Source organism: Sus scrofa, chromosome 13, assembly GCF_054392235.1.
Source record: "Sus scrofa isolate SSC_HxYL_T2T_F1_AM1 chromosome 13, Sscrofa_HxYL_maternal_Yorkshire_Landrace_v2.0, whole genome shotgun sequence".
Taxonomy (NCBI): domain Eukaryota; kingdom Metazoa; phylum Chordata; class Mammalia; order Artiodactyla; family Suidae; genus Sus; species Sus scrofa.
The window spans coordinates 138,806,024-138,827,400 of NC_139395.1; the positions used below are offsets into that span (position 1 = coordinate 138,806,024).

At 48.7% G+C, this 21,377-nt stretch overlaps 1 protein-coding gene across 34 annotated transcripts in view; it reads right to left on the bottom strand.

Moving 5' to 3' along the window:
* The window catches only part of DGKG (diacylglycerol kinase gamma), a 222,045-nt gene that overhangs the window by 93,266 nt on the left and 107,402 nt on the right, over window positions 1-21,377 (bottom strand). For 11 of the 34 annotated variants that reach the window (XR_014822643.1, XR_014822639.1, XR_014822640.1 and 8 more), the window contains 7 exons: window positions 18,393-18,485; window positions 16,579-16,638; window positions 14,163-14,242; window positions 12,634-12,708; window positions 10,815-10,900; window positions 5,577-5,666; window positions 3,540-3,700 (listed from right to left, as the gene is read on the bottom strand). Coding sequence is in view for 21 of the 34 variants with exons in the window: in XM_021070013.2 (XP_020925672.2) it covers window positions 3,540-3,700; window positions 5,577-5,666; window positions 10,815-10,900; window positions 12,634-12,708; window positions 14,163-14,242; window positions 16,579-16,638; window positions 18,393-18,485 (645 nt within the window). In the remaining 13 variants the exon portion in view is untranslated. Of the gene's footprint in view, window positions 1-3,539; window positions 3,701-5,576; window positions 5,667-10,814; window positions 10,901-12,633; window positions 12,709-14,162; window positions 14,243-16,578; window positions 16,639-18,392; window positions 18,486-19,587; window positions 19,705-21,377 lie in introns of all 34 variants that reach the window. The other 23 variants (XR_014822637.1, XR_014822638.1, XR_014822634.1 and 20 more) reach the window with 4 other exon arrangements.

Sequence of the window (21,377 nt, forward strand, 5' to 3'; positions counted from 1 at the left end):
GGGGCACCACAACAGGGGTCACTGTTGCCACCTTTATAAAAGCAGGGCAGCAGACATTTGATATCAGTAAGCCATCCCAGGTACCTCAAAAGAGGCAAAGTCTTTGCAGGGCTCTCTTTGCCAAAGGAGTCCACGCTAATCATCTTAAGGAAGTAAAACTGTGGGTTGGTTTACATACTACTTCTCCTCTTACAAAGTTGGGGAAGTCAAATAGGGAGCAAGAGCTTCTGCAAATGTCAGCCTCAGATTCTCTTAGGGTTACATGTTGGCTACTTGTTTTCTCAAGAATTTCCCTTTCCAGCTTTTAAAGAGTGAGCACACAAACCCTGCAAGCCTTTTATTGAGAGAAGGCTAAGGGTACACCAAAGAGATAAAAACAATCCTGGTTCTTCACTGCTCTGCGACAAAATATTAAACATGTACACCCTAAAAGGTGCATGAAAAAATATCATACGGGAGATTTTGTGAAGTTCTTCATAATTTGAAAGATGAATGGATGGATTACTATAGGCTAGCCCAGGGCAGATAAATATCTTGACCACTGAGGGAACTGGAGAATCTATATGCATTTCCTTGAGGGACAATTGTTTGTATTCTTTCCTTCCTACCTTCTTTTCTTTCCTCCCTCTCATCCCTCCCTCCCTCTTTCCTTCTCATGTGTAAGAATGAATTAAGACCAGGCTCAGTCTCGGCTCTTGGGATTAGGGCTTGGTAATCTAGCTGGGGGGACGTTATCTGTTCCTTTTCAGCATGGTCATCCATTTGGTCAGTAACACTAAGTGAATGCCATTTTTTTGAATATAGAGCTGTGGTGAGATGGACAGGGTGGTTGTAGGAACCCTGTTATATCTGGTAGCTAGAACCATTTGTGTTAAGACAGAGAAGACTTGGGGCTGAGGACTCTGAAGGCAGCTGTGGGTGTAACATGCCATCTAGAAGCTCCCAGGCAACTCTCCCAGTCCTGGCTTAGCTCACTTCAGGCTCATTGCCTATAGATGCTGTTTTCTCTTCCTTTCTATCTTTGCTCTCCTTCCTCTACTTCAGATGTGGTTTCTGCTCCTGTGAAGAACCACTGCCTTTGGCCGTCCTTCTCTGTTCTAACAGGTTGTCTTCACTCACTGAGGACTTGATCGGGGACCACCTGCATCAGAATGATCTCAGGGGCTTGTTAAAAAATGCATATTCCCAGACATTGCCCAAGCCAACTCAACCAGGACATGAGCCAGCATCTATCATGGGTGTGGAATCTGCATTTCTGACAAAGGGTACAGGTGAGGTATGGCCATCACACACTAAATTCTTGGGAACCCCCCCCCCCAACAAGTGCTGCTGCATTTGGCAGCATGAAGATGGAGGGGCTGGGCAAGGGCTGCATGGCTCATGGCGCATAGCTAGGTGGGCTCTGGAGCTCAACATTGGTGATTCCTAGCCCGACCACTCACCAGCTTGAACTGGTCTCACTCTTTCTAGGCAAAGTTCCTTCTTACAAAATGCAAGTGGGAAATAGCTGTACCCACCAATAGGGACAGTGTGCCTGGTGTGCTAGGTACTCAATACACATTAGCCAGTTTTACTCTGGTTACTATAGGAAAAGGGATAGGAGTTTTTGTCAAACTGGATTGATGGGAAGCCTATGCTTCAGAACCACTTCCACCCCCACCTTGAGCACCAGACCTGTCAGTCAAGTCTGATTTGCAGGAGCTGAAGACTGCAAGTTCCTGCTGTGTGAAGTGGAGCCTGAGCAGGTGGTCCCAAAGGAGAGGGGTTTTTGAGTCAAGAAGAGCAGGTTTCTGCCTAGGTCACTGGGGAATAAGCTGGGAGATCCTAGGGAAAGATGTCCCTCCCCACTGAGGGCAGGGGAGCTGGGGAGATAAACCAGATCAGGACAACCAAGACCCCTGAATATGTTTCTTGTCCAAGGTCTCCATCCTCTCAGAGCCTGATCATGAGTCCAGCAATGCCTTTCTCTTCTGTTTTGGTAATAGAAAAAGAGTGTGGGATTGGGAGTCAGAAAACGAAGGCAAATCCTTTCATCTGATCATCTATTTCCTCACTTATAGAATGGCAGTAATACTGCCCTCCATTGTAATCGTAAGAATCAAGAAAATATCTATAAATATGGCAAATTTTAAATCCTGTAAAATAAGGTATTATTATTATCACGCCTTTTCTCTTTCATAATTCTCTTTTTAGTTTTCTGATTAAAAAATAAAACCTTTTCCTGAAACCTGCTCATCCTTCAAGCTTCCTACTATTTCTTCTCCCCCCCCCCTTTTTTTTTAACCACCAAAGTTTTCAGAAGGGGCAGAGGTGATGATGATTGACTTGATCTGGAGGGATCAAGACTTGACCACAGTCTTGGTCTGGAGGGACTCATGTGCATATGAAAGTGGGCAGCATAATTACCAAGACAGGGAAGCAGAGAAGAAGGAACCCAGCTTCAGTGTAAGGCACAGCGTGTGTGTGTCAGTCTACCCCTTCCTCGTCCAGAGTCCTGAGGCCTCATCTGTAACATGCTGAAGGCGGGGATGATAATACCTGCAGGATGGCTGTGAGGACTAGAAGAAAGTCTAGCACCATGGAGAGCACACTAAATAGGTGCTCAATAAATGCTAGTGTCTTTATGACACCTTTCTTCTAAGCCCCAGTTCTATTTATGGAAATGATCCATAACTTTTCTCCCCAATCTTGTCCCCAACACTTTGGGAAGCAATGTCCTCTCCATCCTCTTTGGACTAGAAGCTGAATTCAGCAAAATAAAGGAACTGAGTTGTGCTACATGTGATGGGAGCCGGGAGGAGAAAGAGGAACATGGTGCTGTCCTTGTGCTGTGTGTGTGTGTGTGTGTGTGTGTGTGTAAGTGGTATGTATGTATATGTGTGTGTATGTGTGTGTGTGCATTGCAGGAGGGCTGAGACAGGCACATTAAACAGCCCCTGCAGCCTAAGGCAGAGAGCACTGCAGGGATGGGTCTGGGAGGGCTGTGGGAGCACCAGGAGGACCAAGGAGCTCAGCCTGAGGGGTCTGCCTGGGATGAGGTGCCCCAGAGGCTCATGAGCACTTGGCATGTGGGGAATGGGGTTGGGATAAAGGGAGAAACAGGAGAGAAGGAATTCTGAGAGCTAAGCCAATTGAGCCAGCCTGAGACCACAACATCCTCCCCAGAGGATCAGAGTTTCCAGCTCACCTGAGAGTCTCCTTTGACCTCGGCCCTTGGTTATTTTTTGGTGTTGCTTTTCTTTAACTGCTTCTAATTGCCCAAAGGGTAAACAGATCTTAAAAAAAAAAGTGCTATCTTTTCTTGAGTTAGGTAAAATGCCAGGGGCAGGAACTTCCTCCATAATCAAGGATGGGGCTTGGTGCAATAAGGATATCCACACCCAGGCCATATGTGAGGATGCCTGGACCCACGTCAAGGCTGGGGGCAGCTGGGGCAGGTAAAGAGTAGGGACCCAGAAGGGACAGTGAAGTATGAGAACCTTTCCTGCCCACCTAGGTACTTTTCTTCCATGCTGAAAAGCCATCCCTGACCAACTCACCACGCCGATGGAGAAATAGTTGTTCATGATGTTGTATGGGACCTGGTCCCCATTCTCCACCTCCTCCCTGGGGATGACTTCCACGTGCCAGCGATCCAGCATCACCAAGGGACTCTGCTCGATGTCCTTCAGGATTTTTGTCAGGCTGCCCCCTTCGTAACCTGTGGAGCACAGCACTGCATTTGCCCCCAGAGGAGAAAGGCTAGGAGGTTGCTGATGCCCTGGCAGCTGAGAGGGCAGGGAGCCCCTTGGGCTTCTGGGGCCAGAGCCACTTAGGTTCCATGAGCCATAGAGGAGAGGACAGTATGGAGTAGTCAGAAGCTGGGCCAACCCGGAAGCCAGAGTAATGGGGGTAGAGGAGGGTACTGGCCAGAAATGGGCAGCCCTGGGTGGCTGAAGCAAGCCCTAGGGAATCTGTGGGCTGGATGGTTGGGAAGCAGCCCCTGCCAGAAGAAAGGATCTGTTCCAGGACTGAATAGCGTGGTGGGCTGAATTTTCTTGCCTTCCTGGTGTACCTACCCAGAAAAAACCCCTGGGACCAGTGGATAAGATTGGATACTCACTGTCATGATTTGGTGTATTTTATGGCACATCTGATGTTAAGAAAGCCAAATTATCCTGAGTGGATCTCATCCAATCAGGGGAGTTCTTAGAAAGACTGGGCTTTTCCTTAAGAAACTGATGTGAAGCTTGAGAAGGATTCGAAGTAAGGGAGATTCTCTGTGGCCAGATGTGAAGATGGAAGGATCCATCAGGCAGGGAATGCAGAGGCCTCTGGGATCTGAGAGTGGGCCTGGCTGACAGCCAGCCAAGAGATGGGGACATGGGGAAATATAACCACAAAGAACCGATTCGGCCAACAACTTGAATGTTGTTGAAGAATCTGCGAACAGGAATGTAGCCTATTCTATGCCCTGAGTCTATCCTGTGGGTCCCTGAGCAGAAGAGCCGGTCATGCTGTTCTAGAACCTGTGACCTACAGGACTGTGAGCTGATAAAGGGTGTTTTAAGCCTCTACGTTGAGAATCATTTGTTATTACATATAGCAACAATAGAAGACTCATGTGGAAAGTGAATTGGAAGAGATGGGAAATTAGTGGGAGAGACAATCTCTTCTTTCAAGTAACTGCCTGCTTACCTTTGGGGCCCCCTTGAAGAGTAGTTCCAAGTGGTCAGGGCTCTGGTCAGCTCCTTAGGGGATGCCTCACAAGATGGCAATGCTGGCAGCTAAGCAGCTGACCTTGATGCCATCTGGGAGCACAGGGCTGTATGAAATTTGTGCCTCATTATGCTGCCTAGATGCCCAGAGCATGGGGCCACAGTCTGACTGTCCCGCTCAAATAGAGAGTTCTTCGCTAGCCTAGAGTATGGCTGGGGACCCTGGCAGCCCTTCCTGTGCCTGCCAACTTCCTTCTAGGGCTGGCTCTTGCTTGCTCTGTCTCTGCCCTCCAAGCATCACACTGACCCCTGCCAGCCTGTCTTCAATCACTCTTGGACTTGATCGGCCATCTGGTATGTGTCACCCCCTTCTGCTGGCTGGACAGATCTAAGTGCTCACCCAAACTTCTCCACTCTCTGGAGCATGCCTAGCTCCACAGGGGTTGTTGCAGTTTGCAAAGTTTTCTTTAGCTCCTGTCCATTGCCCTGTAAGCTGGTTACCACTCTGAGTTCCCCCTTAGGAAAATTGCGAAATGAGGGCCGATGGCGATGAGGGCCTAGGATGATCTGGATGCCCCTAGGAGCCAGTGATGTGGCTTTTTGGTCTGCATTCTGGGTCCTGGTGCAGAAGAAGGTCAGTAATTTGGAGAGAGAGAACTTCACATAAACCCCCCCTAAGTGAGGTGACTTCTTTTACAGGGAGATGCAGGCTCAAAGCCGAGAGTTTCAGGATGATAGTAAATCTGGTGAGGGGTAGAAATGACCCAGAGCTGGGTATTACTCATGGCATGTGATCGGGAAGTTTAGCCCAGCTCCACAGAGCCTCCCTTGTAAGTTGGAGCACTTATCCCCAGGGTGGTGCCTCCTATGCAGACTCACCTCCTCCCCAGCGGAGACAGCGGGCCAGGTCATTGCCGGTTCCAAGAGGCAGGACAGCCACGGGTGGATGCTTTGCAAAGTTGGCCTTATCTGTAACCCATGAAAGAACCATATGCTGTGGGATTACTGAAGGTTCAAGTTATCTAGTTATCCCTGATCTAATGCTTGAAGCCCCCATCACATTCTTTGAATACCTCTCCTGATGGGGAACTCACTACTTCCTAAAGCCATCTCGTCCATTTGCAGTGTGTTAACTACTGCAAAGATTGTTTCACATTGAACTAAATCTGTCTCCCTGTAACTTGCACCCATTCATCCTCATTTCTTCCTAATTCTTTCCTTTGGGGTGTTGGCATATACCTCCAAAACATTAGTCTGCATACTTTTAATCTTTAATGATAATCAGCATTTACCCCATTTATCCCTCAGACAGACCCTGCAAGGTATTATAATCTCTTCATGGATGAAAAAAAATGGAGGTTCACAGAGGAAAAGCAATTCCAGAGCCAGGATCCAAACTCAGATCTCTGCAGCTCCAAGTCCCTACTCTTCCTTTCTTCAGAGGCTGGGCAGGTGCATAAATAGTAAAACAGGTGGGTCTGAGGCATCAGAAAATGGTGGGGCATTTGGAAAATGGAACATGCCTCACTTCTAGTCATTCAGGCTCAAAAGCTTAAAAATGACATTGTGTCTAAGAGGCAAAGCCCCCAGGTGTTATTTGGCACCCAGAACCAGTTTGCCAATTCCACCACCTGCCACACTTGCAGATACGCAGATTCCTAATGCTCCCTCCCAGTGACGTGAAGGAGCATCAGACTGAACCACTAGAGAAAGCACAGCAGAGCATACATGTTTTAATCTGGCTGCACACCTCCAGCAGCATGCTGGCTGGGCTGGGCGAGCTGAAGAGGCCAGATACCCACTGGACTCCAGGGGACACCACTTACACAAACCTCAGTGCCTCTGGGGCCGAGGCATGTGATTGGGGTGCATGGGTGGGGTTGAGGTGGGGGTAGGCGAGGCAAGAATCAGCATTCTGCACGAGGCTCAGGCCAAGCCCCTGCAGAATAGGAGTTCACAGTTTCCCCAGGCTGTCTGACTCATGCCAGAGGTGGGTGGCTGAGCTCAGGCAAGACTCAGGGCTGAGATCACCACCAGGAAGGCTGAGACAGAGGATGGAGAGTACATCAGTGGTCTCTCTCATTGTCCCCAGAACACACTGTCTGTGTTTACACCTCTCTGCCTCTGCACATGCTCTCCCCTCTGCCTAGAGGGCTCTTGCTTGCCTGGGTCTGCTCCTTCTTCTGTGGTTCCCATTCCAGCAGGCCAACCATCCTCACAGGGTTGAGGCTAGAAACCTGGATGTCATCCTAGCCTTTTCCCTCTCCCTCCCCCACATCCATTCACACATCATTTCTATATGCCATCTCCTTAACAGATCTCCAAGCAATCGCTCCTCTCCATCTCATGGTGATGACTGAGTTCTGGTCTGAGAAGACTCCTTCCCACTGCTATTGTTACAGCAGCCTCCTCTGTCCTCTCGGCCTCCAGTTCCACCTCCTGGTATTCTCCATATTTCCACCCAGGCAGGCAATCCTTGAACCACAAGCCTGATCACATGAGTCTACTGCTTTCCCTTCTGCCATGGCTCCCATCACCCCTTAGCATGGCAGCTAGGCCCTTCCTGGCTTTCCACCTTTCTCTTTAGCCTCATCCTTCTCACATCCTGCCTCCCACTCAACATGTCAACCATGCTGAAGTGCTTTCAGGTCCTTAAGTCACCAGCTCTCTACTGCTCTATGCAGAGCCACCCATCCCCCCAGCCCTACCCCGGTTGCCTGTATCTGGACCTGGTGTCTCTCTAGAGTGTTTCTTTAGCACCAGGGGTGATGTCATCACATTTTATTGTAATTGGCTCCTTGTCTGTTCCCTGGATACACAGTAGCCTCCCTAGGGGAACTATATTTCATTCACCATAGTATCTCCACACATATTTACTGAAGGCCTAGATGTTGTCTTAAGTGCTCTGCCTCTAAAATCAGGTGAAAATGGCTCAGGCTTATGGTACCTGCAGATGAGAGGGAGAGACAGCTATTAACGAGGTCTTCAGGAGTTCCTATTGTGGCTCAGCAGGTTAAGAACCTGATCAGTATCCATGAGGAGGTGGGTTCGATCCCTGGTCCTGTTCAGTGGCTTAAGGCTTTGGCATTGCTATGAGCTATGGCATAGATTGCAAACACAGACTGAATCTGGCATTGCTGTGGCTGTGGCATAGGCTGGTGGCTGCATTTCCAATTTGACCCCTAGCCCGAGAATTTCCATATGCCACAGGTGTGGCCCTAAAAAGCAAACAAAACAAGACAAAATGAAAAACAAAGCTAAAAAACAAGGCCTTCATATCAATGATGCATAATCTCAAATTCATACTGGGAAGGAAAGGAGTATGGCCCTGTAATGGGTTACCAGGGGAGGCTTTCCCAAGGAAGCCCCACTTTGGCTGAGATATGCAAAGGCCCTGACCACAGGCCCTGCGGTGGAAGGGAGACTGAGGCCTGCGAGGGTCTGAGAGAGGGACTAGGTGTCTGGGTCCAGAGGGAGAGGAATGGAGGCAGGAAATGAGGCTGGAAGGGTGGGCAGCTGCTAGACCACACTGGGCCCTGTGGAGCATTTGAAGGGTTCCATCTTTATCTAAGAATCCTGGGAAGCCACTGATGTGCTTTACACAGATCACAACCACACTGACATTTAGGAATGACACTCTGGCTGTAGCAGGAGAACAGATTAGAGATGGAACTAAAATGGGGTGGCAGAGAGCACTGAACAGGGCTTCTCTCTTGAATGAATGAGTGAACCAACACTGTGCAGTTGTTCCTTTTACCCTTGTTTTTTTTTTTTTTTTAATATAATGATTTCCTTTTTTTTCCCATTATAGCTGGTTAACAGTGTTCTGTCAATTTTCCACTGTACAGGATGGTGACCCAGTTACACATACATGTATACATTCTTTTTTCTTAGCCTTGTTTTTTAATTTTTGGACCATCAACCTGTGAAAAAGAAGATCATCTCATATGACCTTCCTGTTCTGGGCAGCTTCTATCACCTGTGTCCTCTGGAGATGGCTTATCAAACTTGACAGCAAAACCTACTTTCTCCTTCATGAGGAAGAAGGAACCGTGTGAGTTGCTCCCGCTACTGCAGCCATCCACCCTCTGCTGATCAGCTTTTCCTTCCTCGGATCCCAGAGGACGCCTCCCTCCTCCCACAAACAACTCCAGAGCCCGAGGTGACAGGAGAGCGTGGGTGGCTGCTTGGCAGGGCCGTGTCCATGGAAACCAAAGTGTCTGTGGGGGAGCAGATGCGGCAGGTGTGCAGGGTGCTGGTCCCCCCCCTCCAGGTGGTCTGCTTATGGCCCCTGGGGGCCCAGCCTTCTCTGTCCTATTCCAGGGCCCATCCTGGCCCATCCTTGAGTCCTCTCATCCCATCTCCCACACGCAATCTGTCAGCAAATCCTGGCTCCACCTTCAAAAGATATCCCAGAACCTGATTTCTCACTCCCTCCTCTGATTCCACTGTGGTCCACGCCACAGGCCCCCCTCCTTGGGTTACTGCAGGAGCCTTCTCATTGGTATCCCTGCTTCTGCCCTTCTCTGTTTCTGTCATCTGTTGTATCTCTGCTTTGATAAAGACCATCCGGCATCTTTCCCAGGATGAAAGCCACATTCCGTATAATGTCCTACACATCTTAGTGACTTGGTCTTAATGATCTCTGCCACTCTCCCCTCACATACTCCACCCCAGGCCCGCTCCTCTCCCTTCGGCAACCTGGCATGCTCCTACCTCAGGGCCTTTGTATTTGCTGTTCCTTCTGCCTGAACTGCTCTTCCCTCAGGCATCTGCAAGGCTCCCCGCTCCTCCAGGTCTCCAGTCAAATGCCCTCCGTCTTCAAGGTCTTTGGGACCCCCTGGTCTTAGACTGCAGCCCTACTCCCACCACTGAGTTCCCTTTGCCCCTCTTCTGCCATATTTGATCACCTTCTGACACAGTTTGTTTCACTTCCTGTTTATTGCCTGTCTCTTCCCTCCAGAAAGGAAGATCATGAGGGCAGGGCTTTTGTCCTTTCATTTACTGCTGCATGTCCAGTGCCTCAAGGAAAGCTGGGCACCTGGAGGTGTACAGGTGGGATTTGTGGAATGAAAGATGAAAAGATGGAAGCAGCCCAGGGCTCATTGCTCATGGCCATCGGGGACTTTGGTGACAGTCCTCCCTTGCTGCTTTCCTGTGCTTAGGTCCCACGTCCCAGTGTTATCTGGGTTTTCTGGGGTTAGATTTTTTTATTGTTATTATTTTTTTTAGAGCTGCACCGGTGGCGTATGGAGGTTCCCAGGCTAGGGGTTGAATCGGAACTGCAGCCACTAGCCTACACCACAGCCACAGCAACGCCGGATCCAAACCTTGTCTGCAACCTACACCACAGCTCACAGCAATGCTGGAGCCTTAACCCACTGAGCGAGGCAGGGATCTAACCTGCATCCTCATGGATGCTAGTTGGGTTCATTACCACTGAGCCACGACAGGAACTCCTCCAGGATTAGATCTTGAAATATACTCCTTGTTCCAGAATTTGAGTCATTCTCCATTATTTACTGGGGGCGATGTGTCCAAGGACCCACAGATCCAGGCAGAGCTGGACTTTACCCCAGGCCTCCTGATCTCCAGCCTGGCCCTCCCTACCCTTCCCATCACCCTCTTGATCAAGGTGTATTGGACGTGGCCCACCATGGCTTTTCTTTGCTTGCACTGATCTACGCCTTCTAGGTGTGCTTCCTGGGCTCTGGCAGGTAGGTGTCCCTCTCAAGGTGACCTGCCCTGTGCTATGCCTCCATAGTTCTCTGGCCTTTTCCCATCACCCTGGGCCTGCCTGGAGTTTCAGTCCTGCTTTCTCTCCCCATAGCCCCTCATTTGGTCTATCCTGCAACTGCCCAAACTCCATCCATGACAGATGTTTTCGAAGCAAAGCCTGGAACTAAACTGTTACATCTGTACTTGTGGGAAGTAATCCATTGTCTTTTTTCTTTCTCTTTTCCACCCAAAATAGATATGTAGCTAAGCATTGGTTCAGGGGTGGAAACAAGGATGGATAAAACATGGCACCATTTTTCTTTTTTTCTTGCCTTCCCCTGACTTTAAAAATATACTTATTATAAGTCAACTGCAAAGGCCTTCCCAGACCATTCTTACCAATGCAATCCAGAATCCAGCCAACTGTCCCATCCCCTCCGCAGGCCAAAACACGGAAGTCTGGAGTATCACGGAAGAAGTTAAGTCTGGAAAGCAGAAGGACCAAAATATTTTTTGTGTACAGGTTGATCTCGGACGTTACTTGATTCAGAGTCCCCCTGCCCTGCTCCCTTCTCTGGGACTATGTTTTGACCTTGATTCTTTTTGGGGTTGAAAAGGCAACTTAACATTCTGAAGCCAGAACTTACTAAGCAATGCCATTGAGGATGAATCCTGGGGTCGGGGGTGGAGGGTGGGGGGGCATCTTTGTGCTGACTCAGCATTCAACATAGAAAATGGTTTTCTAAAGATTATTTAAGGAAAAGAATTCAGTTTGCTTATTTGTGCATAAATACAACCAACCCCCAACATTTTAACTCTTTCCAGCTTCCTCACCTGCTCTGTCCTCACAACCTCCCCTGTAAGTCAACCACACTGAACTAGCTGGGTCTTCATCCCACGCTCCTGTGAGTCTAGCCCTAAGTGGAGTGAGCACAGTCATACATGCGTGCTTGTGTCAAACAGCTGAAGACAGGGACAGAGTCCCTTTTTAGAGTCCTTACTCCAGCCCCTCTGAAGATCTTGCTTGAGTATAGAGTAGAAACGCAGGTTCGGAGGTTGGGCAAAGCAGCTGTGTGTTGGAAAGCCCAGCCCGAAGGCACAGATCTGGGGCCCTGGCACCACGACAGCCTCAGGCTGGCTGGCTGGTGTCTCTAGTGCACTGGCTCTGGCTGGTAAAAAGCCCAGTCTTTGGGTACCTTCCAGCTTCAATGCTGGGGGGCCCTCTGCTTATGCGGCCTTGCAGCTTGACATGTCAGCCTGAACCAGCTCCTCCCACAGCCCTTGGGTGGAGCTACAAAGGGGCTGTCTTATCTCCTCTCTTTAACACTTTGCTGATGAGCAGGAAAGTAGTGAATAAGCAAATGACAGGAGGAAAAGGGCCCCGGGGGAGCTTAACAGCTTATAAATTGGATGGTCTAGGAAAAAAAAGTCATTTCATTGATCAATCATCTTGATCCTAAAATGCCCCCACAATAGAACATGTGGCAGAAATGAGTACAGATTTCTGAAACATGGACAGAGTGATAACAAAACTCTTCCTTCTCCCTGATGATTCAGTATGATTCAGCTAATACAGCTTTGCACATGAGTTTTGTTTTGTTTTTTGTTTTTTACTAGTCTGCCCTTCTTGTCAATATAATGAATGGCATATGTGGTTTTCCCCCTTACAAAGCCGACAATTTTTTCTTGGATAAAGTATAGGAGGCTGCTTTCTAGAGTTAGTCATAGTGGGTATTCCTGAGTATCTCCAGGAGGAAGTAAGAGTAGGTATGAGGAAAAGAAGAGAAAACGAGTAAAATGGCAAGAAGGACAAATCCACAGATGAAAGTGACAAAAAAAAAAAAAAAAAAAAAAAGCCAGGAGTTCCCGTCGTGGCACAGTGGTTAACGAATCCGACTAGGAACCATGAGGTTGCGGGTTCGGTCCCTGCCCTTGCTCAGTGGGTTAACGATCCGGCGTTGCCATGAGCTGTGGTGTAGGTTGCAGACGTGGCTCGGATCCCGCGTTGCTGTGGCCCTGGCGTAGGCCGGTGGCTACAGCTCCCATTCAACCCCTAGCCTGGGAACCTCCATATGCCGCGGGGAGCGGCCCAAGAAATAGCAACAACAACAACAACAACAAAAGACAAAAAAAAAAAAAAAAAAAAGCCATAAAATGTATCTTTAGAGATTCAAGGGGGAGGGGGGAGAAATAAGAAGTAAAGATTGTATCTCCATACCCTGGAGTAGGCCCCCCAGTGTCCAGGTTGAAAACTTGTTTGGGGTTGAGCAGATAGTGGAATTTCCGAAGAATTCTATGGAAAAAAAGAGAGAGAGAGAGAGTCCGAGACAGAGAAGGGGAATGTCACTGTGAGAAGTCACAGTAGGGCGAGCACCTCTGGAGCCTAGCGATGGTGGGAAGGGGGATCCATTTAAACCCAAGAGGGGAGAAGACTGTACTCAGCCCCTGCAGACTCTGAAGTCCCAGGTCCAGCTGGCCTCACCCATCCCATCCCATTTCATCATCTCCCCACCATCCAAAAACTCTAGCCCTCAACCCCAGGAACAGCATCCCTTGCATAGAGGACAGGGCAGAGAAACCCGGAGAACAGAACTTTCATTCTCCCAAAGATTTTTCCTTCATGGAGAACTTCTCCCAAACATTCTGTATGTTCTTGGTAGTATGAGTCTGATCTTTGTGGACTACACAAAGGCCTAAAGGGACCCTCTACAGGAAGGTCCCCCAAATCCTGGAATCAGCATGACACGCAAGAGGTGGGGTGGGGCAGAGGAAGGCTGGGGCCAGTGAACCCATCTCAGCTTTGTTTCCAAGTTCCAGCTTGAGGCTAATCAGGTCAGTTCAGGAGGGGTGCTCCACCCCTAGGACTGAGTTGGGAGCTCTCATAATTTTTTTTTTTTTTTTTTTTTTTGCTTTTTAGGGCTGCACCCATGGCATATAGAGGTTCGCAGGCTAGGGGTCTAATCAGAGCTACAGCCGTTGGCCTACACCACAGCCACAGCAGTACAGCACCTGAGCTGTGTCTGCAACCTACACCACAGCTCATGGCAACACCGGATCCTTAACCCACACTGAGCGAGGCCAAGGATTGAACCCGCAACCTCATGATTACTAGTCAGAATCGTTTTCACTGCACCACAATGGAAACTCTGGAGCTCTCACAATTCTTGCTTAAACCCTGCTTATTATTTTTTTTTAAATCTATGCTATCTGTTCATTACCCCAGACTGGACACTGGGAGGTGGAGCTGCTCTGCCCCTTCCCCTCTCTCTTCCTACTCTCGGTGCTTCCAACAGACCAGGCATTTCCTTCATTGATGAGATGGGTGCCCACTTTTGTAGGGGTGGGATCAGCCAGGTCTCAACCAGATGATGCCTCGGCCACAGCTCTTAAATCAAGAAAAGACCTGGAAGGCTGGGAAGTTAACAGGCATCTCAGAACTTGGTTTGACTCTGGGAACCATAATAAGGGTTCATGTGACAGGCCCTCAGCTAAGCACTGTGTCTATTTTAATGCTCACAAAAACCCTATGGGAGGAGAAATGATCCTTATCTCCATTTTATGGAGGAGGAAACCAGGGCTCAGGGATGTTAAGTCACTTGAACCAGGTCATCAGGTGGTCCGTGGTGGGGCTGGAGTTGGAACGCAGGCCTGCCTCTCTCCACAGCCCACTCTGGTGTGGTCCAGGGAAAGAAAGGACCCGGGTGAGGTTGTCCTAGCCTCTCCATCTTGAAAAAGAAGAGAACATACCTTTCTCCTTGTCTCCCTCCACTCTTGGGGTTCACCAAGACCAGCAGGGGGTGGGTACCCGGGGTGGGGATGATCTTATACTTAAAAGGCAAAAGAAAAAGAAATTAGCTCTGTTTCAGCCAATGGGAGGAAAGCGATAAGAGAGGATGCTGAGATAGCTTCCTGCAGAGGTGGCTGGGAAGCAGTTCCAGGCATGGAGGAGAGGAGGGCAGGAGGCAGGAGGTCCATTGGCTGAGTTTTCTGAGGGATGAAGCAGCTGAGTGTCTCTAGCCTAAGTGGCCTTTAAGGACTGCTCACGCTGACAAGGGTTTGGAGTCAGGATCAGACATGGGGCAATGGCATCACAGCTTCAAATTATTCAACAATGGTGTGGTATTGTGCCTGCAGGACAGGATTCGATTTTGTGAGGGATACGATGGAATGTGATCTTAGAAGGCATGAGCTTCTGGTCCTACATCTAAATAAAGTCACAGTCATGAAGTTAACCATTGCTTCTGCCCTGGCACCCTCTATATCCACGTTTCCAGCCCCAATTTTCCTCCTGAGCCCGGGTTCCACATTTCTCACTGTGCAGGGGGTATCTCCAGCCAGATGTCTTACCAGAACACGCCCCAAACCTGACCTGTCTTCATTCCCTATATAACTGGCCCTCTCTCGTGGTTACTGTTACTGTCCATTCAGTCAGGCAGGGAAGCCCCTGTCCTGCCAACGCTGCTCCTGGAATGCCTCCTTATCCCCAGAAGCTGCCACAGAAGCCACACTGCCCCACGTAGCTCCTCCCCAGGACATCACTAGTCAGGCCACTCCTGCTCAGACACCTTTGTGACATCTTGTTATCTGGATGATAAAATCCACACCTCCTCACCTGGCAGGTGAGGCATTTCAGTGTAGCCCCTTCTACTGTTCTTGCTCGATTACTCTAACTCTCATCACAGTTCCAGCCAAGCCCAGCTCTTACCCTCTAGAGAATGAATTTCCACCCTGTGTGGGGCTGCTCATGCTGGTTTCTTCTCCTCCTTAATGCCCCGAAAGGCCCCCTTCCTTCTTTGCTACCTTTTAGAAGAAACCTCTCATCCTCAGGGCCCAATTTAAGAACTATTTCTTCCATGACATTTTCCTTGATTACTGCAATGAAAACTAGTTCACTTGAAGCATATAATATCTTCCAGATTTCTCTTGTTATTGTTTCTTTGTATGTGTTTTTATTTTTTATTTTCACAGCTAACTGTCTCAAAACATCAACTGGACTTGAAATGCCTCAGCAACAGGGTGGGTATGTGTATAACCCTCCTATCAAGGGCTCTGCTGCCCCAGATACAAGAGTGGGCACTGGATAAATACTTGTGGCTTCAGTAAAAGAGCACATGGATACAGAGACAGGCAGCTCTGCTCCATATCCACTATCCAGTGCCTGCTTTTCCAGATCTCAAGCTAAAAATTCACCAAACACTGTGCCGTAGTGTGGGAAATGGACAGCAGCATTCTTTATATATTTTAGGTATTTTCTCATCTGCCAACAGTAATTATTGTGTGATACCTAGAAGTATCTTGGAGCCTGAGGAGTAATTCTTTACCTCTAGGGGTGATATTCAAAATGTCTAACAACCTGGATAGTACAGGCACTGCCCAATCAGAATAGATGCCAGCTAGAAACAACTGACATACCTACATTGTGTGTGTGTGAGTGTGTGTGTGTGTGTGCCCCATCCAACTTTCTCTCTTTCCCATATTAAGGTTCTGGCATCCTTATCACATATGTTTTACACTAATCTCCATGTTCTCACTGAATCTTGGAACATCTCTGGGAAGTGTGCAATGCAGGGATTTCTAGGCCTTTTTTCAAACAAGGAAACTTAAGGCTCGGAGGCAGAGGAGGAGGCCCCTGTGTTCCATTTCCTTTTCTAGCACTCATTATCTCACTAGACGGCCTTTCTTGCGTTCCCTGGAACTTTGTGAAAGGCACAGAAAGAAGTTCATTGGTGAATCCAAGCAAAAAAATGAGTTCTTAAATATACATTCAAGGATGAAAAAGAACTTTTGGATCTGGTTAACTCTGTTTTGGCAGATCATATTCTGGAGACAGCTTGGCAGTCTTGGAAAACCCAATTGTCTATTTTTAGGCCACATTCTTGTTATTACTCAGGAGGTGTGCATGTTGAAGTTTTATTCAATGTGTTCCTAAAAAGATGCTACAGCCAGTTTGGGCAGCCATGGGATAAACCAACCTCCCTTCTCACCACTTGCTTACGATGCAGTGGTCAAAGGTAATTCTGGAGGTGGAGATACAGTCTCTTGTGTGATATGATGAAAAAGCAAATGGTGAGATGTGTTTCTCTAGAACCCAAACCCTGTCCTTCCCTCCACAGCCTTGGGCCAGCTTAGAATGAATGAGTGGACTCAGGGCTTGCTGAGGTACCTGCATGACGAGTTCACCCTTGGTGGACACACTACCATCAGGCTTTCCATCTTGCCTGTCCTGTGAGAAGAGAGAAAAGACAAGCATCTTTTGAAAAAAAATATGTATGTTATTAAAAAAAAAGAGATCAGAAGGAAAAGAAATGGTTAATATAAAGAAAGAGAAGTGAAAACCAGTATAGCGTAGGGAAGCATTTTTCAAAGTGGGGCTTTGGACCCGAAAAAAGAAATGCTCCCTTTGGGTTTCTCTAGGACTCTCCAAGCCTTTGTCCTTGCTAGTCCCGACTTTAACTGCAGGACACTGGAAGGGACACGGGAGAGGAAACCCTAAAGCAGGCAGAAATTGACTTTGTTGATATAGAAGCTTAAAGGTTTCTTTTTTTGCTTTTTAGGGCTGCACCTAAGGCATATGGAGGTTCCCAGGCTAGGGGTCCAATCAGAGCTACAGCCACAGCCACAGCATCCGAGCTGCGTGTGCAACCTACATCACAACTCACGGCAATGCCAGATCCTTAACCCACTGAGTGGAGCCAGGGATTGAACCCACAACCTCATGGTCCCAGGTCGGATTTGTTTCTGCTGTGCCACAATGGGAACTCCAGAAGCTTGGAGTTTTGAGAAGCAACATCTCAGATGTGACTTCTCTGCTCAGAACTATCTAAATGATGTGATACTGAGGAAGTCATTGGTCCTGTTTTGTATTTTTCCCCAATGTTCATTGAGGGAGGTTGAGGTTTATTGAGGTTTCTGTCACAGATAGTAAAATGCTCAAATCTAAACCTGCAGATCCATTAATTTCTGTACAGGTATATGCCCTTGTAACTACCGTCTCTTCTGGCATAACTCTGTTTGGATTCCTGCTATCACATCTGTTTTGCAGCTTTTGTATTTCATATTAATGAAATCATAGATTTTCTGAATCTAGGTTATTTTGTCCAGGATTATATTTTGAAGATTATCCATATTTTTGCATCTAAGCAGTTCTTTTCCACTGCAATGTAGTATTCCATTATATAAATAGGTCTCTACTTATTTTTCTCTTGACAGTGGTCATAGATTGTTTCTGTTGTTGACTGTTATGAATAAAGTTTATATGAACATTCGTATACATGTCTTTTGGTGGAATAAATGCTCATCTGTCTCAGGTAGACACACAGGAGGGAACTTGTTGAGTCAAGAGAGAGTTTCCACTGTAGTGGATACTGCCAAATGGTTTTGGAAAGTGGTGGCTTTTCCCTTAGGTTTTCTCATGAGAAAGAAGATGGTCAAACCAAGGATGAGATATGAGGAATCACTGGAATTTAGCAGCATCTTAAGTTGGAAAGAGAACAGTTGAAGTGTTTGGCACTTGCTTTGAAAGAGGGGTCTTTAACACAGGTGACTGAAAAAGTCCCAGGTGGGGACAAATGGAGTTGCATTTCACAGTTTTCATTTCTCCGAAGCCTGGGGCTCACAAGGCAGAGGGAGGTCCAGGTTTGGAGTAGCAGGGACAGGGAGGCCTGGGAAGCCTGGCGGTGCACAGGTGGTGACTGAGGTCCCTCGAGCTGTAACTTGCCTGCAAGGTGCTTTCCTTGATGGGCCATTTCAGAGCTTCTGGGAGTTCACTGGATGGGATCATTTTAGTCAGGGGAGTTTTCCCTCACAATCTGATGGTACCGCACTGACCTCTTTTAAACTTGTGCTGCAAACACAAATCCTCAGAGTTGTTTTGGAAGCCCTCTGAGGGATGTGAATGTCTGAACGCTACCTTCATCTGAAATGTGAGCTGGAGGAAGACAGAGCCCTGGTGGGGCGGGGCAGGGCGGCAGCACTTACCCGGGTGATGGGGCATATTGATGTGGGAAGCAAAATATGGTCTCTGAGTTCCCCGCCATCACACAGTGTCGACAATTCGCATTTGCGATGGAACTGGAGGGAGAGAGGAAGGGGAGAGTAAGTGAAAGTGATCAAGGAAACATCAAGTATGAAGGTGTACAGGTTACCAAGGAGGCAGACGCCCTGGGGCGCCTCCAAATCCTGATGCACTGTGGCTTTGGCAGTATAGCAGAGAGAAAGAAACTGTGTGTGTGTGGTGTGTATAATGTGTGTTTTTGTGTGTGGTGTGTGTGTTTGCATGTGTGGTATGTGTGCATGGCATGTGTGGTGTGTGTCTGTGGCACGTGTTGTATGTAGGGTGTTTGTGTGTGTGCGGTGTGTGGTTGGGGTGCCAAGTCTGCTGTGGGCAGAGAAAGGAGACTGAGCGCTGCTCACGGCAGCTGAGCGTACTGGCCTGTGGCCTGTCAGTGCAACGCCCCCATGTGGATGGCAGAGCCTCTTGGCTCTTTGACCCCTAGGCCCCGAGATGCTGAAAGGGAGGACATCATGTTGAACAAACTCATGAGAGGCTGGAAGTAAACCCCATGACTCAACCTGTGCATTTTAGAGTTCTGCCGCCCGATGTGGAGACATGTCCTTTTGGAGGCTGATACCTGGCCAAGGGGACAAGCCTTGGCACCGAGTCCGCTTTGGAAGGCAGGTCAGACAGCTCCAGCTATCCAGGGAGGAGGCGGATATCTGCTGCAGCTGGTGGCAGCGGGCACAGGCCTCTGTCCCCAGCAGTGGGGCTGTGGTCAGGAGTGGTCCTTCCTCTGGTGCAGGGGTTCTAGCATCTAGTTCCTCTCCTGTTCTGTCAATGCCCCAGCCCCGGGTAACAGGTGGGCAAAGATAGTTAATGGTCCAGCCTGCTGTTTGCAGCTGTCTGGTCACAGAGACAGGATTGGCCTGCTTCTTCTTAAGTGGCCCTGGGGATGCCCTCTCTCTGAGCAGCTGAGACTTACTGGAGGCAGTCAGACTTAGGGCACTGAACAGGGGCTCCAGGCCCCCTCTCTAGCCTTGCCTACTTAGCTCTGTTTGTGCCCTCTGGCAGGATGTCCACTGCTGCCTGGCTGCAGCTCGAGCCAAAAAAAACACAAAAAACAAAAAACAAAAAACCCACTGAAAAGAAGCAGGGTTGCCCTGGGCACCAACCCACCGTCATCCGACACCACACGCAGTGCCGCGCATTGACACTCTGGTAGCACTTGATACTTTTGTGGCACCGGTCACACTTGACGGAGGAGTTCCCTTCCACCCACGCGTGCTGCATCACCTGCAGGAGGGAAGGGAAGGATGCCAGGGAAGGCTGCAGGGCCACGTCCAGGGCCCTGGCCCCGGGGCAGAGGCTCTGCAAGGAGCACAGGAAGCGGGGAGGCCAGAGAGGGCTGTTTCCTGTTTCGTGGATGCGCTTTGGGATGCTGCGCTACTGCTGCCTAACCTCTGTCACGCTAATCAAGGTAGATGAAAAGCCACTTTGCCTGCTCTTTGACTAGTTCTTCTCCCCTGGCAGTCAAGCCTCTGAGCAGCGTGTCTCGTCTGGCAGTCCATGTGTCTGTCTTGCAGAACTCTTTGCAGAGGGATATGCTTATGTGTGCCCTCTTCTGGAAGGCAGCGTGATGCAGGGAACCACGGGAGGGCTTGGGCTGCAGACAAAAGTGGTTGGAGTCACTGATCTTCCACTTTGCAGCGGGGTGACCTTTGGCCAGTTCGTGGACCTCTGTGAGTCTCAGGTCCTTCACCTGTAGAAACTAGCATGATAAGCTCAATCTCTGGGTTTGCTGAGGATTAAATGAGACAGCACATTTGGCACAGACTTCCTGGCAATCCTGGCTCTTGGGAGGTGCCCCTGATGGGAAACTCCCTTCCCCTACTATCTTCTATGGTCCAGTGCCTCTAAGCCTTAGAAGCCCCTCAGGACCACCTAATGCCCAGCCCTCACTCCAGACCAAAGACATGAGAGTCTTTGGGGATGAGATCCACCACTAATCTGTTTTAAAGCTCCCTGCATGATTACAACGTGCAGCCAAGGTTGAGAAGTGCTCTGCAAGGAATTAGAGGGAAAGCCCAAAGGAGCCAGTGGGTGTCACCAGCTAGTGGCTTTCATCTCTGTTTCCTGGGACCTGCTTCCTGGCCAAGGAATGCCCCTATGGCAGCCCAGGAACTTGGGAAGCAGGTGGGAATGTGTGTGTATGTGTGTGATTGTAAATGCAAAGTGACCCACGACACCAAATTCTGGGGGCCTGAGCCCTAGTTAAGACCCCCAGGAAATCTATAGAACTTCTCAAAAAATCTTCCACTCAGATCGCCCAAATAGCAGAAGGGGTGGATATGGACTCCAGGGGAACGTGAGGGCAAAGCCCAAAGTGCCAACTACAAGCACGATATTAAAAACACATGGAGTACCTGCAGGATATCATTCATGTTTGTTTAGATGAAAGTTTTAAATTACTTATCAATTAAGTTACCGTGTCCTTCTTCCAAAAGGGTTTTGGTAAAATTGTTGCTCTAGAAAATGTGTTGCTTTTATTTTGTGGTGTCTCACCTGCTGTTCACCCCTGAGGGCATAAACAACTTAGATTGTTAAGAAATTTGTCATCTCCATGGTCACAATGAATTTGCTCCAAGATGTTATTATTTCCATTTTACAGAGAAAAAATATGAGGCTCCAGAGAGGTTACGTGACTGACTCTAGGTTCAAAGAATGGTATGTGTCCAAGCAGGGACTCAGGGCCAGGTCTTCTGACTCCAAGTCCACAGCAGTCTCCCAACCATGCTGCCTTCTCCATTCTTTTCTGGGATCAGAAGAGATGGTAGAGGATGCAGGTGGTCCCTGGAGACTCAGAAGGTCATGAATGTCTCTGTGGCCCCTCAGTAGTCTCCCTCTTTTCTGAGTGTGGCAATGGCCAGAGTGCGGCTTGGGGCCTGAGCCCAGGATGTGCACAATAT